Raw genomic sequence first — 16,673 nt, 5'->3', positions numbered from 1 at the left:
GACGAAATATTAATTTTAATTCAATTGTAACTCACACACATAAAATTATTAATTTATATTACAAGTCAAGATGGACTTGACTTTTAATTTCTTATTGGATGAGGAGCCAGCTGCCGACATTTTTGCTAATGTTATTGTGCATCAACCCCACCATAGAGAAGTTGGGGAAAGTCATTTAGATTGGGTAACGATGAACGTGACACTAACAAAATGGGGCAACGAACATAAAATTGATGAAATTGGTCGTTAGAATGAATTTTAGTACAGAAAATTTCTTAGTTCCTACAGGCGGTTTTCCCGTTGGGCCTCGAAGCGTGTGCGGATGCAATTGTATATGGTATGAAAGAATCCAAATGCACTTGTTTGTTTTGTATATGGTATGAAAGAAACACGTGTGCTAGTTTCCATTTCCAGCAGCATAGTACGATTGATATGTTAGAATATCGGTTTTTTACGCTCAAGATACAATAGAAGTTTTAAAATTTTTGTTTCAACTGCTCGAAACGTTCTTTGGGCATTGTATGCATTAAACATTCATAAGATGTTTATAATCTTTTACTTTTATGTATTTAACATTGAACACCATACAAGTCCGGGATTAGTTGAATTAGTCATTCTTCTATATCCTTTCGAACGGATCTCCCTTCTTCGATCATCTAACTAAGTCCATGATCGGATACTTTGTTTCTTGTTTGGATCGTACAAGATATCTTAAATAATTTATGTTTTGAGACTGAGACGTCCAAATTTCACAAATTCGGAAGTGGTGGGGTGGAACGACGGTCGTTGAATTGTTCGGCTTTTGGTGAAAAATTCAAGTGGCCGAAATTATGTGCGAGGAGAGGAGAAATTTAATATGTTGTGTTTTGTGTTATATGTGTTGTTATCAAACTTTGATAACATATTTATTAAAATACACAAATCATATTTTACTAGGATTCATAATCTTAATGTCGTTAGAACTATTTATTTTCATTAATTAAATTGTCATTTAATTATATCATGAATTAATCAACATGTAGTTCCACTTATTCATTTTTTGCAGCTGTCAGTTTTGTGGCTCCTTCACGGAAACATGTAGTTCAACTCGCTTTATTCAATTAACAGTTAAGCTAACTTCCACTTCTTCCACTACGGAATCAACTTACAAACTATTTTATAATCATTCTGTTTGATTTCCATTAAACTACAGTTGTCAAATTCAAATTTCTTGAAATTTGACTATCTCAAAGAGAACACATAATTCAATGTTTGTATGACCTTGAATAGTTCAAGAATACAGCTAGCTGTCAATTCAAATTTTCATTGATTCAAAATAATATTTATTCTGTCTTAGCCTAATTAGCCACATTCTTTTCATCAACACCTTGATTAAAAATGTCATAACTCATTTATGATTGTACTCGTGATATCATGATAATATAATATAATAGCATCGCCCTATGATCCCCTAGATATCAATGATAGTTCCTGCAAGAATATTAAGTTATGGTTAGTTTATAGTACGATCACTTCAACTCATATATCATGTCAGCAACCATTCGTATATCGAGAGTTGCATATTAATTTAATAAAAATGTGATATATATATGAGTAATAATTGTGATATGATATGTGCAACTAAGGAAGCACATTTACGAAATGCACATGTCTTATTTTGTCAAGAGATTAATTGACCTACTAACTAATCAGATCACATAAGATATCTTCGTCCATAAGCAAATGATGAATCCCCGACTACAATACATTTGCTCCTATATATTTTGAAACTACACACTAGCTTGCCACCTGATGACCCTCATTGAAGTCGGTAAACATATCAAAGTGCATATTATTTCGTAAAGCATCTACGTTGTCCCGTGTCAAAGACTAATAATGTGCAACGATAATCGCGGAGTACTCTACTCGATAAATTATAATCACTTAGACAGTTCGAGGAAGGGTTGTTCAGTGAACTATCAAATGATCACTCATCTGTATGAATAGACATCTTCATGCCCTTACCAATGAAACATGATATTTACAACACTAGTCTCAAGTTCAAGCAACTTTATCTTTATTTTTGGCAGATGATTTGACTAGTAACTTGTTTAGAATATGTGGTACACTTTCTAATGAGTTTCATGATCTTAGTAGACCTCGTGGTACCTATTATATATTTAAGGACTTTATTTACGCAGCTTACATTAATATACAAATAAAGTAAATGTCATAAATGTTTAAAACTGTAAAATATTATTAAAATAAAGATTGTTTTTATATTAGAGCCAACGAAATTCAAACTTGATTTGTTGGACACCTATTCTAAAACTGAACAAACGAAACTTAGTTCAATTTTATCGAAGCCGCACAATCGTAGGAAGCGTGGTACTGGATCGTAGAAATTCCATGTACTTTTTCATTTTTGCGCTTGACAAGTGGAGTGGATTGCTAAGTTTTTGAATTTGATGATCATTAAAAACATATCATAAATTTAATTTTCAAATATTATCGAGAGAGAGTTGCGTGTGCTATTTCCTAACAAATGCCCCATAAAAACTACAACGAATCCAGGACAAAAACGTGGATCAAACTTGGTTGGATGGACAGCGATACACGCTCAATTCTTGCATCAAAGAACTCAATTCTGCCATCGATGATCCGCCTTCTTCCACAGCTTTGCTCGCCATTTCTTTCAACTTCTTCGCCCGGCTCCTCATTTCTGGCGCTTCTTCGCCATTTATCACGCTCTGCACTGCCTTGGCCACCGCCTTACTCGGCACCCCTTCGCTCCCTGACCGCCGCCACTGCATGTTCCCGACGGAAACCCCGATCCTCAAAACCTCTGTCACCAATTTCTCGTTGAAGAACTGCTCCGCAAAAACAGGCCAGGTCACCAAAGGCACACCTGCACACACTCCTTCGAGAGTCGAATTCCAACCACAGTGCGTCACAAACGCCCCGATAGAAGGATGGTTTAGGATAAGCACTTGGGGTGCCCATCCTCTTATAATCAGGCCCTTACCTTTTATCCTTTCCTCGTATCCATCCGGCAGGAAATCGTTGTTGCCTTCGTCATTTCTCCCTCTCCTCACAACCCAGATGAAATCTTGGCCAGATGCCTCGAGCCCAATTGCGGTTTCGCGTAATTGAGCAGAGGTGAAACTCGCCATGGTTCCGAAACACACGTAAACAACCGAGTTGGCCTTCTTTGAGTCGAGCCACGCCTTGATTTCATGTTCATCTAAGGCTGATTCCTTCCCTCTCCGTGCTTTAGCTACATCATCCTTGTTATGCAGCAAAAGGGGGCCGATAAGCCAGGCCCTTCTCCCCAAAACAGTCTTGTAGTGATCGGCGTAATCCGGTTCGAGCTCATAAAAACTGTTGACGACAACTCCGTAGCTTCTCTTCTCTGCTTCCCTCATCTTCACCCGCAATTGGGAAAATACACTCGCGTTTTCCTCGAGGTCGGAAGGATTGACTTGTGTTCTTACCAACTTTATCTGATGCGGAAGGTCAGGCAACAAAAAGGGCTCAGAATCTGATGAAACATTCTCATAAGGCTTGTGGCGCTTCATTTGCTCGGTGGCGCACAACGCGAAAGTGCTTACGCCATGAAAAACCAATCTCGGGATACCAAATTTGGCTGCAGAATCAGTAGTCCAAGGCAAGAACATGTCAGCAACCAGACAATTCGGTCGGAACTCTTCAAGTAGTTTTTCCACAGGTTCTTGGAGCATAGACAGCGCCTTAACAAATTTTGGGAACAAGTCCTCGTAAGCCATTGCGTGATGGAAGCTCACACAGTCATCCGGCAGATCTGAACCCTCGGGCGGGAACTTGAGGATGCTTAGACCGATATCGAGTCCTGATTCTCGAGCTTTCTTGATGGGATCAGCAAATTCAGCCGTCGAGATTATGATTGTTTTCACGCCACGAGAGTAAAAAAGCTTGGCCATGTCTAGCGTTGGAATCATATGGCCATGAGCCATAAATGGAAGAAAAACTACAACCAACTGTCCCATGTTCAATATAGCAGATAAACACTGAAATAGTTGATCAAGAAAACTGATTTTAGACCTGTTGAGCAAAGTTCTGAGAAATCAGAATTTGACTACAAATTGGAGGCTGCTTGTTAGTTGTTATTAATCGTGGGTGTGCTTAAATAGTTGTGAATTGTAAATAAAATTGTAGGAAAAAACGATGAATTGGGAGAAAGGGGAGGACCTCTTCTTTGACCTTTTGCTCATTTGTATCGATGCAATGGGAATAGAAGTTGAAAAAGGAAACATTGGAGGAAAGACAGCTAGGAGCACATGGCTTCGCTGATATGCTTTGGGCTATGCTGACCTACTTGCTAACGTAGAAGAATTCAAATCATTTTGAACTTTTCCAGCCAAACAAGAAGCTTCTACTTTTGAGTCAGTATGACCAGACTTGAAATAGTGATTTGAAAATTAATTAAAACAAATTCTTCGACTTAAATAATGAATCGAACATGTTAAATTAATATATAACATTTGCTGGAACGATAAATATATCATACACGTTGGAAGTCGTGGAAATTATGCAATGACAAAAATACTCTCTTCAAGAAATCGAAAAATATCATGGCAAAAACTTGTGTGAGACGTCTCACGGATCGTATTTTGTGAGATAAATATTTTATTTGGGTTATCCATGAAAAAATATTACTTTTTATGTCAAGAGCATTACTTTTTAATGTGAATACGGTGGATAAAGTTTCGTAAGACCGTCTCATAATAGACATACTATAAGATTATTGATTTATCTTACTAACAAACAAAAAAGGAAGCAAACGGATTTATACTTTTAAAAATGCAATAAATTTTCTAAAATTTCAAAATAACCAAATCAAAATAATAGTAATAAAAAAGGGACCGAAATACACATGAATATTTGTTATCCTACAAATTATTACGTGTTCGATTTAAAAAATAAACAAATTTAATTGAAAATTAACAACAGTGTGGTTCCATGGATTTCATAGAAGTTGTGGGATTTGAAATTAAAAATCTAATTTTGAGTGTTTCATATAATAAAATTTTAAAACGAGATTGATATTTGGTTGGATTTTGTGATATTTGATATAAGTAAATGAAATCTTAATAAAAATAAAAAGATTTCATCAGATTTGGGTTAATCGAACAAAATAATTTATTTTATTCTCAAAAACTATACATTTAATTCATACATATTTTATCGTGTAATTGAAAATTTTATTTTGAAATCATTAAAAAATATTTATATGTTTTAAAAACTATGTAAATTATTTATTTTTCTTATGATTTTCTATTATAATTTTTTGTATATTATATATAAATAATATGTGAGTATTAAATATTATTAATAAGAAAAATGTTTAAAAAATAACAAGTAAAAATATCAGATATTATTAATTTTTAACTATCAAATCTAATATTTAAATAATATTAGCTAAACGCAAATTTCAAATCCAATTTTTATTTTTTTCAAACATAGTGTAAGAGTTCAACTCATTCTATTAAATCTGTTACATAAATTATTATTGAATCTTATTTTCTGCTAACCGTTTTTTACATGTACAAGCAAGCATTGGAATGCGTCTTTCGGGGAAACTAAAACGCATTTCCAAATGAGAGAAGTCGCATTGGCGAACATATTCACGAATACGTCAATACGGGACCCGGTCAATCTAATCCAACGGCATGGATTTCGTTTCACCGAATCAACGTTTAATCCCCTAACCCCAAGCAAATAATAACATGCGCCGCCGCAATATCCCCCAGAGTTTTTGCAGTGCGCGGTACAAAACTGCCCTTCATCTCTCTCCATTTTCATTCTCCGTCGTGCCTCCGTCGCCGCCGGCCTCTGTTTTTTTCCTCTCCTCAGTCGGACCTACGACGTATCCTTCTTTCCCTCTCCTCTATTTTCTTTTAAAATCACAAAACAAAACAAAAAACATACCTCGCGAAAAAAATTCGAAATTCTGAGTCCTCCGTCGAGAAGTTGTTCGACCTTTTGTTTCCTTCGTGCTTCTCTTTGAGTTTGTTAATAAAAAGAGGAGAGGGAAGCTATTGAAGAGAAAAATTTAAAAAATTTAGAAAACTCTTTGACAAGTAAAAAAATCATTGATGGCGGCTCAGGTTCAGATGCAACCTCCAGTGCAGTTGGTAAACGCCACACCGGCAAGCGGTGCTCCGTTTGTGACTTCACTCTACGTCGGAGATCTTGATGCGAACGTCACCGACTCGCAATTGTACGATCTGTTCAGCCAGGTGGGGGATGTGGTGTCAGTTAGGGTTTGCAGGGATTTGACTAGCCGACATTCGCTAGGTTATGGCTACGTCAACTACGGCAATCCTCAGGATGGTTCGTATTCTAGGTCGTCTGTGACATTTGACATTTATTAATCAATTTGATTCTATCAGCCTCTTGATTTGAATTCCTTTTTCAATGTTCATTCTAATTTTCCTTGCTATATATTGATATTTCCAAAACATGCAATCATAAAGTGGAGTCGAAACCTGGGATTGGTTTATTTTAGTGACATATGACTACAGTAATCGTTAATTTCCCAAAATAGGAGTTGAGTGTCACGTTTAGGATAAATAACATAGCTTTAAGAAATTTCAAGCCAGTGTGTCAGATTCAAAACGTGAATTGATGCATGGAAGCAATTACCCTTATCCCTTTTTATGTCGTGTGATTTGGTTTCCATGATTCATGACCTCATATTTGAGGTTTAATTAATTGGTATTCTGCATGAGAGAAGTGTGATATCAATTCAATGACACATGGTTCTAGTATTAATTGTTGGCGGTTGTTGGTGACTACTTTGTCAAGATTTCATCTTGTATTTTCCATCGACTTATTAAGTTCTATTGCATAGATTATCAAGTCTGTATTGCTTTTATCAGCATTTAGGATCTTTCATTGTTCATCTAGTTCCAATTGTCTTGATTGCACAATCCTTGGGTACCACAGTGACGATGGGAAACCACAAAGTCTTAAGTAAAACTTTAACATTTTTTACTTTTTGCCAATGAATGAACGTGTTGGATCACAGGGTAACATTTTTATCTAAAAAATTAAAATTTGTTTATAAATGATAAATATAATATCATTCGTGCTAATCTTTCGTTGAATAAGAATATAAGATGACAAACCAATGGGTACCTTATATTTATGCAATTATGTCACACAATTATTAACTCAAGCTAATATTGGTTACCAACCAATTAAGGATGAACTAAATAGAATCTTTTGAGATCTTTGTCTACATGGATCCAAAGTGCAACCCTATAATTTATGTTCTCTGGCGATCGAGATACTCTTCCTTGAGATCCTTCAAAAGTTCTTTTCTTTCTTTATCTCCACAGCTCATGTAACCTGTTTGTCTTACGATGAAGGCACGTTCCTTTATCTTTGACCATGTTTCTCTACCTAACAAACCTTTCTTTTTGATAGCTGAGAGAGCGGTGGAGGAGCTGAACTTTACTCCTCTCAATGGCAAACCCATTAGGATTATGTATTCTCATCGAGACCCCAGTACACGCAGGAGTGGTGCTGGAAATATATTTATTAAGGTATTGTTTCCTTTCCTTTTCCGTTATTCATCTTGTGGGTTGTCCTGAAATAAAACACTTGATTAGATTTTGTCGCTGGTTGAGATAATGTTGTTTTTTTTACAGAATTTGGACAAGGAAATTGACCATAAAGCTCTACATGATACGTTTTCTTCATTTGGGAATATTCTGTCGTGCAAAATAGTAACAAATGCGTCTGGTCAATCAATGGGCTATGGTTTTGTGCAATATGCAAGTGATGAATCTGCTCAGAAAGCTATTGAGAAGCTTAATGGTATGCTGCTGAATGGAAAGCAAGTCTATGTTGGACCCTTCCTTCGGAAGCAAGAAAGAGAGATGTCAGTTGACAAGACAGTATTCACCAATGTGTTTGTGAAAAGTCTTTCTGAATCAACAACCGAAGAAGACCTTAGAAAGATATTTGGCGAATTTGGACCGCTCACGAGTACTGTGGTAATGAGAAATGAAGATGGAAAATCCAAGTGCTTTGGATTTGTTAATTTTGAGAATGCCGAAGATGCTGCTAGAGCGGTTGAATCCCTAAATGGCCATAAATTTGATAACAAGGAATGGTATGTTGGGAGAGCCCAAAAGAAATCTGAGAGGGAGGTTGAATTGAAACAGCAATTTGAGCAGAGTGCACAAGAAGCAGTTGACAAATTTCAAGGATTGAACCTGTATGTCAAAAACCTAGATGATAGTGTTGGTGATGATAAGCTCAAGGAATTGTTCTCTCCATTTGGTTCAATAACATCATTCAAGGTTTGTGGTTTGTAACTTGGTTGCGTTGATAATTTATCTTATAGTTGGCTGTGCCTCCTCTAATTTGTTCTAATGTTTATACAGGTGATGCGAGATCCCAAAGGTACAAGCAGGGGATCAGGCTTTGTTGCATTCTCATCACCAGAGGAGGCTTCCAAAGCTGTGAGTTTGATAATTCCTTATTCTCTGCCTTTTTCACCTAGTTGCCTTTCAATTAAAGAAATTTAACAAAATTGCTTTCAGCTTTCTGAAATGAATGGTAAGATGATTGCTGGCAAACCACTTTATGTTGCCCTTGCTCAGAGGAAGGAAGACAGAAGAGCACGATTACAGGTAGACTTGTAGGTGTTCCTTTTACTTTTTACATATTTTTCACTATCCCTGTGAGAAAGAATGAAATGGAGAAGCTAATGTTGTTTGTCAGCACATCTGAAACTATCTGTGTTCTATAATATCTTTATTCAGTTTCATTTTTATTTTCCATGCTAGTTTTTTATCCAAAAAAAAATTTATTTTCCATGAGTAGATTGTTTTTTTACCTTTATTGTTAGTTAATTGTAACTCTGTGGACATCCTCTCTCTATATACCCTGTTAATGACTGCGTATAAGCATTGATCTCCCCATTTTATTGTTTCCAGGCTCAATTTGCTCAAATGAGGCCGATGACGATGGCATCTACTGTCAATCCTCGAATGCCAATGTACCCTCCTGGTGGTCCTGGTCTTGGGCAGCAAATATTTTATGGGCAACCACCACCTGCCATTATTCCTCCTCAAGTAAATATGCTCTTCATGCTGTTAAAAGCCATTTGATAATTGTGGCTTTATGGTACTTATTTTAATTGAAAACAAAACAGTAAAAATCTGATCTTGTTTTATCCTGAGATACGAGCATGATTAAAGTTCTCAGTCAGAACTTAGTCAGGAAATGCAGTGTCATCATTGATAACTTGCTTTTTCAATGGAAGCATAACACTGAAGATTGAATCGCGACTGAATTTTGAATGTATTTTACCTAAGAAATAGCCTAACTGATTTTAGATGTAGGATGTTTTTTTGTGGCCAACAAGTATCGGTGATAATTTATTTGTGCCTCTTTTTTCATCTCAGCATGGATTTGGTTATCAGCAGCAACTGCTTCCTGGTATGAGACCTGGTGCGCCTCTAATGCCGAATATGTTTGTGCCTATGGTTCAACAAGGGCATCAAGGCCCACGGCCTGGTGGTAGACGTGTCAATGCTGTTCCAATGCAGCAAGGCCCACAACCAGTTATGCAGCAGCAGGTTTGTGGCAATTTTTACCTATGAATTCTGAGAATCTCGTGGTTAATTAATTCCTACTCTGCAGATGCTTCCTAGGGGACGTGGCTTTCGTTATCCTCTTGGGCGTGGCATGCCTGATGTTTCCATGCAAGGTATACCTGGAAACATGCTTCCTGTCCCATATGAAATGAGTGGTTTGCCATTGCATAATGCAGGAATATCTCAACCAATTCCTATTGGAGCTTTGGCATCTGCACTTGCAAACGCTTCCCCCATCGAGCAGAGGACTGTGAGCATTTTCTTTACATGTTTCATTTGAGGCGTCTGATCAATATGCTGCTTTAAACATCTCTAGAGCAGCCTTCAACTTTTAAAGTCTTTATGATGTGCTGACAGTATCATCTCTGATGTGCTGACAGTATCATCTCTGATGTGCAAAGACTTGTAATATGTATAATATATAGTGAAAAAACTCACTCTTTTTTTATCCTGCAGATGCTGGGAGAAAATTTGTACCCGCTGGTTGAACAGCTTGAGCCAGATACGGCAGCTAAGGTGACTGGCATGCTTCTGGAAATGGATCAGACAGAGGTCTTGCACTTGTTGGAGTCTCCAGAAGCTCTCAAAGCTAAGGTCGCGGAGGCAATGGATGTTCTGAGAAATGTGTCTCAGCAGCAGTCGAGCAGCCCTGCTGAGCAGTTGGCTTCGCTGTCACTGAATGAATGAGCTTCTAGTTTCTTTTACAATGTTGGGTTGGATAATAATACTGACTAGTTTGGTTTTGAAACTAGCTGTTTTTCGAATGCTTTTAACTTGAGATTTTGATTCACCAATCTTTACGCATGGATTTGAATATCATGATTGGATTTTGTGGTGGTAAGAAATTGGGTTTGAGTTGAAAGCCATCTGCGTGTGTATCTTGTGTTTCAAATTCATATTTTATGCTACTAAAACAATATATTATTTATTTACTAAAATCGGAGAGCGCGGTAGGAGGTTGATTTATATTAACAGGTGGTGTTATTTTATTTATTTTATTAATATATCATATGATTTAAAAATTAAGTTGGCACGTTATATATATAACAAATATAGGATCATATAAGCTATAATTGAATTTTTTTGCCCAATAACTACTATCATCTTAGAAATATTCTGAAAGCCCCCAGAAAATAATTTTTGTCAGTTCGATATTTCCACATGCAGATTTAAATAATGGCGTGAGTTTAACCAAGGGGATGCATGGGTATTCGTCGGGGGTAATACCACTGTGAAATTCCAAAAATAAAATTTTAAAAAAACATACTCGAGATAAATAGCATTTGATTATCAGAAGATATTTGTATGCTGGGAATGCGAAGATGTTGAGACGAACAATCATATTTATTTAAATAGTTGTACGATTTCAAAAATAGATACGAGTTGGACTAGTTGAGTGTTGTGGTCATAAATTGATGTTTAAGAATATTATATATTACCAATCCTATATTCTTTTATTTCTGAGTTTAAACAAGCTCTCGTTTATAAAATCCAAAGGTTGGTCCAGGCACACAACAATCGAAAATATGCCTAAACTTTTGGGACGAAGATGCTTGCTTTAATTTATGATTCATTCTGCAATCCGTATCGACACTTATTGACCATTTTCTTTATATATAAATATAAACTACGTTTGGAGTCATAGTTTTTATTTTGGGTAATTGAGAGAAACTTGAAATATATAGTTTCATCGAAATACAATCTAATTAAATAAATTTATTTTGGATTTAAATTTATCCACACTCCATTTTGTATTTATAATTGATTAATAAATTTATTTTGGATTTAAATTTATCCACACTCCATTTTGTATTTATAATTGATTAATGAAATGGAGTATATAAATAACATCACCTCTTATTTCAATAATTTAAAATGTTCGAATTTGAAAAATTGATTATAAAAATGACACATCTGTTAAAAGTAAAAATTTACGGTAAAAAATTAAAAATGAGTTGGAAGACAAATGGGAGAGACAAATATATGATATGATTAAAAAATATGAGAAATTGTGATCAGCTGGTACGGCGGCACAGGGTGATCCCATCACCCACGGGAAGCTGACAAATCTCGATCCTTGGATCAGCCGCAAGCGACTTGTTCAGCTCCAACACGAAATCTCGATAATACCTAACATACTTCCTCATCGGTGCATCGGGTGGGGCCACCACGGACCCGTTCCACAGGGTGTTGTCGTACCCGATCACACCACCTATCTTCACCAACTCGATAAGCCTCTTGTGGTAGTTTATATAGTTGTCTTTGTCGGCATCCACAAATATAAAATCAAACGCCCCATTATGCTCTCCCTGTTTATATATATATATATATATATATATATATACACACGTTAGAGAGAATATTTTGAATCTTAATAAATGAATTTTAAGGGACGTTTACAACAATTTTTTTTTAAAAATTTTTTCAGCCTCGCTTTAGTCACATGGATATATAAAAAAATTCTCTTAGGATACAATGTAGATATTCCGTGGGTGGCTAAATCAAATCAGAATCTGAATACCTTTCTTTAACTAATGATGTCATATATATAGAAACGAAATTTGATTCAGAACAAACGCGACTCTTCACGAAACAATGTATTTTTTCATGACGAATAATGATCGATCTCCGTAATTTTCGCAGCGGTAAACTTTATTCGTTATCAACAAACTAAATAAATTATGAAAAAATGTTCTAACAATATAATATATATATATATATATATATGTATATGTATGTATGTACGTACGTATGCGTGTCATTCTCGTGACGAACCTGCCTAAACTGCTACTCTTTTTAAAATAATAAAAATAAGACTGTAAATTAGTGGTGAACATGTTTTGTGAGTGCGTTCACGTCACCTGAATTTATTATTGATTGATTTATTGGAATATTGTGGGCAATAATGGAACCCAAAAAAGTTATCTTTATGGTTTGTGAAGTCAGCTTTCAAAAAGTTGGTCTAGTGGGTTCGTTGGTATTCAAAACAAGAAAATAGTACAAGTTTTGTGAAAGAAAATTGAAAGTGGGGGCTTACATCTTGAATCATTTGATCAAGAACAGGCAAGGCAGGACCTTCTCTGAAATCAATTTTGTGGGCGACGCCAGCCTTTTGAATTACGGGCAGACCCAACTCGTAGTTCTCTCTGTTAATGTCCATAGCCAATATCTGCGCATTATTACACTTCATCTCTCTCCTTGTAATAATAATCACCATATGTAATGCAAAACGATGATCACTTTATAACGAAGGAAAATCTCATTAATGTCACTGTACCTTTCCATCGTGAGGAAGTGCGAGAGCAGTCGCGAGAAGAGAGTAACCGGTGTAAACTCCGATCTCCATAGTATTTTTAGCATTGATCAGCTTCAGAAGCATGTTCAAGAACTGCCCTTCATCTGCCGATGTCGTCATGATATTCCTATATATATATATATATATTTTCGATACGAATCAACTAAACGTAAAATAATCGAATGTGTATATATATATATATAATGTATGTATATAATGAATAAATGTACGTACCATGGGTGTTTGGCAGTGACTTCTCTGAGCTCTTTCATGGACTCTGGTTCTTTCGGATAAACGCTGGTTTCAAGAATATACTGCAGCATAACGTTTGAAGGAAAACCAAAAAAACAGAATCAATATTGCACTGGACGAAACTTTTTTGTGGACGTTCCAATGCACGAAGAGTTCTTCTGAATGAACACGAGATTTATCTATTTTTCTTGGAAAAAATGATTGAATTAATCAGAATATAAACCTGATAGAGAGCATCGCTTTGCAAGAGACTTTTGTGGCCAACTTCTTGGTGTCTCCCTCCTTGGTTTTCATTGGATTCACCGTTTCCTCCCATTTTTCCTTCGACAATATCTGTTTAATTTAGTGTTTTTCCCCCCTGCTTGGTTTGATTGTTGCTGCTGAGTTGGGAGAGATGAAATGGTGGTGGATATATAGAAACCCAAACCCGGTTCGAGTGTCACGTCGGGAGTTGTTGGGTGGTGAACCGGCGGGGTTGGTGAATATTTTTTAAAATTATTTTCCGGACCTATTTGAAATTGTCGAGTGGGTCACAGAAAATGTATTTTCTTGTTTTCCGAAATCAATCATAATATTAACTATTTTTAGCTTGTAAAATTATTTTGGAAAATTTAATTAACTATATATTGTGGTTAACCATCGAATGAATATTAAAGTGCGGGTAAATGTAATTAATCGGTTGGTGGGATTGGCAAACGGGGAAATCCAAGAATTTCGGTGGAAGATTTCGAGTTTGGACACCAATTCGAAGAACATGTCGAGCATCAAATTTTGTTCAACAGTTCCATTCCGAACTAATACTTTACCAAATTCGTGCTTGCTTCGTCTTAAATATACATACTTTTTTGTTTTAATAATATCAACATTTTACAAACAAATTTCTTTTTTTTATCATCGATTAATTCTTTCAAAAAAAAATGATTACACATCTTTCTAAAATTTAGTTAATAAGGTATTCTAGTTAATGAAAAGCTTAGCCACTAAAAAATCTCTGACATCCCAAAAAAAATAGGTTTTACATGAGACGGATCGACTCATTCCATATTTGCGATGAAAAATAATATTTTTTTTATAAATAAAATCGAGTCTGATGAGATGAGAACTATGTCTCACAAAGTAAGATTTTGTTTGATTGCACTTTCAACTTGCTTTAATTCAAAAAATTTAATAAATGGATCTTTACAGATATTATTTTGTTATATAGCTATAGAGTATGTCTCTTGTGAGACGGTCTCACGAATTTTTATTTGTGAGGCGGGTCAACCCTACCGATATTCACAATAAAAAGTAATACTTTTACTTTTTATGGATGACTCAAATAAGATATCTGTCTCATAAAATACGACCCGTGAGACCGTCTCACACAATTTTTTGTCCATATCTATATTATTAATTAAACTAGAAGGTTGAATAATAACAATTTTTTTGAAGTTTTATTTTAATTAATTCTAAAATTGTCATTTCACACATTTAACTCTAAAATATATTTAGTTTTGTAAGATTTTCATATTTTATAATTATAAAAAAATCATTTTATTAAATTTCATGTCATATTTAATTTTACAGAATATCATAATTATCTATGACTCCACATACGGGGTAGTTCAAACTATCATGATTTATCACTCATCTGATGTCAAAATCTTAAATTCGAGACGAGATTTCAGATTTAAGACTCGATTATAACAATCTCCTCTCCTGATTCATATGTAATCCAAACTCATATAAATGAACCGGATACATGCAATTGTTTGTTTTCTAGGTAAGGTTGGTGAACATAAGAAAAAGGTTATTTTCATCACCAACTTCATTGGGCCCTAAGGGCGAGAGTTGGTCAATTTTCAACAACTTCAAACTTTTTCCCCCTTTCTTCCTTTAACAAAATGAACACAAATAAATCATCACAAGATTGAAACGTGAGTGAAATTCTAACCACGTATGATTAAATTGACACAATATAATAACTTAAATCTAAATAGTTAGGGAAAAAACAATTTTCTAAAGTAATAAAATATGAAACGATTGCGAGTTTTAGATTTAGATAAGAAAAATCACGATGATTTAATTTTTCTAATATTTTTTCAGAGTTAAGCACTGTGTATAAACTTATTTTTCCCCACCTCATTATTTTACATTTTTATCCTTAAAAATAAACGTTGTCTCGGAATTTCCTTCGTTCAACTAAATTGGCCCTTTGTCCCTTCGAAAATGACCAATAATAAGCGAATATTTGGACTAAATCGTGTGGCATTGAAAATGGAATCTATAATGATGTAGAAACTCTGGGCCGGACTGCGCCAATCCAAAAATGGCCCACTTAAGGGCGATTGGCAATGCTAAGCTCAACCAAACTCACAATATTTGGGCCTTATAGTATATTTGTGATTTAGCCCACCCCAGTATTTGTAAGTCCAAGATTTGTCGATTTTGATTCATTAATGACGGGCTTTCATTATTTTTTACCAGTACAACGTGCAAAAAAATTAATTTTTTTTTATAAAACAAACATATAATATTTTCGCAAACAAATAATTATCAACACACAATAAATACATCAATTTTACAAATGTAGATGTCATTTTCGTAAATACAAAAGACAAAAATACACAAAATGAGTTTCACTTAAATGAAAATAGCAAAAACTTGTGTGAGACGGTCTAACGGGAGATATGAGACAGATATCTTATTTGGATCACCAATGAAAAAATATTACTTTTTATGCTAAGAGTATTACTTTTTATTGTGAATATCGGTAGGGTTGACCCGTCTCACGGATTAAATATTCCCGAGATCGTCTCACAAAAAACCTACTCAATAAATAAAAACATCCCATGAGAAAAAAAAAAGGAAGCAGTATAAAATGAAAACTTTGTCTAATAATTATGATTTTATTGGTAATGAAATTAGGATAATGTTATCTCAAACTTCACCAATTAATTTAAAGTTAATTAAATAAAAGGTCTTTACCATAATAACATAGTAAGATTAGTAAATTATTATCGAATTGTTTTTTTATATAAAAAATAATAAATTTATTATTTATTAAATCATACATGACGCATTTTGGTTCAAAAAAGCTGTGAAAGGCAAAAGACAGAATATTTAATTGATTACTTCAATTATTTCTCCCTCGGATGCCATGAACAACATTAATAATAATCAACATCACGAATTATTTTGTGCTGTTTTTTGGGCAATGCTGCAGCTCCTAGGAGGATTTCGGGTCCACATATTTTTTAAAATCTATTTTTTTTATATATATTTACCCACCTAACCAAAATGAATAAATTGTCCAAAAAATTAAAAGTTTAACTCGATTAATACCTAACAATTTAGAATTCAACCAACCCTATTAATATCTGATAAGATCCAGCTATTGTAACTATATTAAAAATTATAACCAGTGTTAATGATTCTACTCAAATTTTTTAGTATTATACGCAGAGTAGATCTCTTGTGAGACGGTCTCAGAAATCTTTATCTGTGAGACGGGT

The 16,673-nt window shown here is 34.8% G+C and overlaps 3 protein-coding genes across 3 annotated transcripts; 1 reads left to right on the top strand and 2 right to left on the bottom strand.

Annotated features, from left to right (window-relative positions):
• Positions 1-2,468: 2,468 nt before the first annotated feature.
• LOC142539880 (scopoletin glucosyltransferase-like) lies at positions 2,469-4,177 on the bottom strand. Its single transcript, XM_075645624.1, has one exon. The coding sequence runs from the start codon at positions 4,002-4,004 to the stop codon at positions 2,568-2,570; it is 1,437 nt and encodes a 478-aa protein (XP_075501739.1). The 5' UTR covers positions 4,005-4,177; the 3' UTR covers positions 2,469-2,567.
• A 1,570-nt stretch (positions 4,178-5,747) lies between these two features.
• Positions 5,748-10,498, top strand: LOC142539879 (polyadenylate-binding protein 2-like). The gene is made up of 9 exons (XM_075645623.1): positions 5,748-6,351; positions 7,450-7,568; positions 7,674-8,330; positions 8,415-8,492; positions 8,574-8,663; positions 8,970-9,107; positions 9,441-9,614; positions 9,679-9,882; positions 10,089-10,498. The coding sequence occupies exons 1-9, from the start codon at positions 6,114-6,116 to the stop codon at positions 10,317-10,319; spliced, it is 1,929 nt and encodes a 642-aa protein (XP_075501738.1). The 5' UTR covers positions 5,748-6,113; the 3' UTR covers positions 10,320-10,498.
• Positions 10,499-11,585: 1,087 nt separating this feature from the next.
• On the bottom strand, positions 11,586-13,560 carry LOC142539878 (caffeoyl-CoA O-methyltransferase). Its single transcript, XM_075645622.1, has 5 exons — positions 13,403-13,560; positions 13,162-13,241; positions 12,910-13,054; positions 12,670-12,801; positions 11,586-11,941 (listed from the first exon to the last, which is right to left on the bottom strand). The coding sequence occupies exons 1-5, from the start codon at positions 13,493-13,495 to the stop codon at positions 11,648-11,650; spliced, it is 744 nt and encodes a 247-aa protein (XP_075501737.1). The 5' UTR covers positions 13,496-13,560; the 3' UTR covers positions 11,586-11,647.
• Positions 13,561-16,673: the final 3,113 nt, after the last annotated feature.

The sequence above is a fragment of the Primulina tabacum genome, chromosome 3 (genome assembly GCF_025594145.1).
Source record: "Primulina tabacum isolate GXHZ01 chromosome 3, ASM2559414v2, whole genome shotgun sequence".
Taxonomy (NCBI): domain Eukaryota; kingdom Viridiplantae; phylum Streptophyta; class Magnoliopsida; order Lamiales; family Gesneriaceae; genus Primulina; species Primulina tabacum.
Note: the sequence above shows the minus strand (reverse complement) of the source record. Positions and strands in the feature narration are given on the sequence as shown.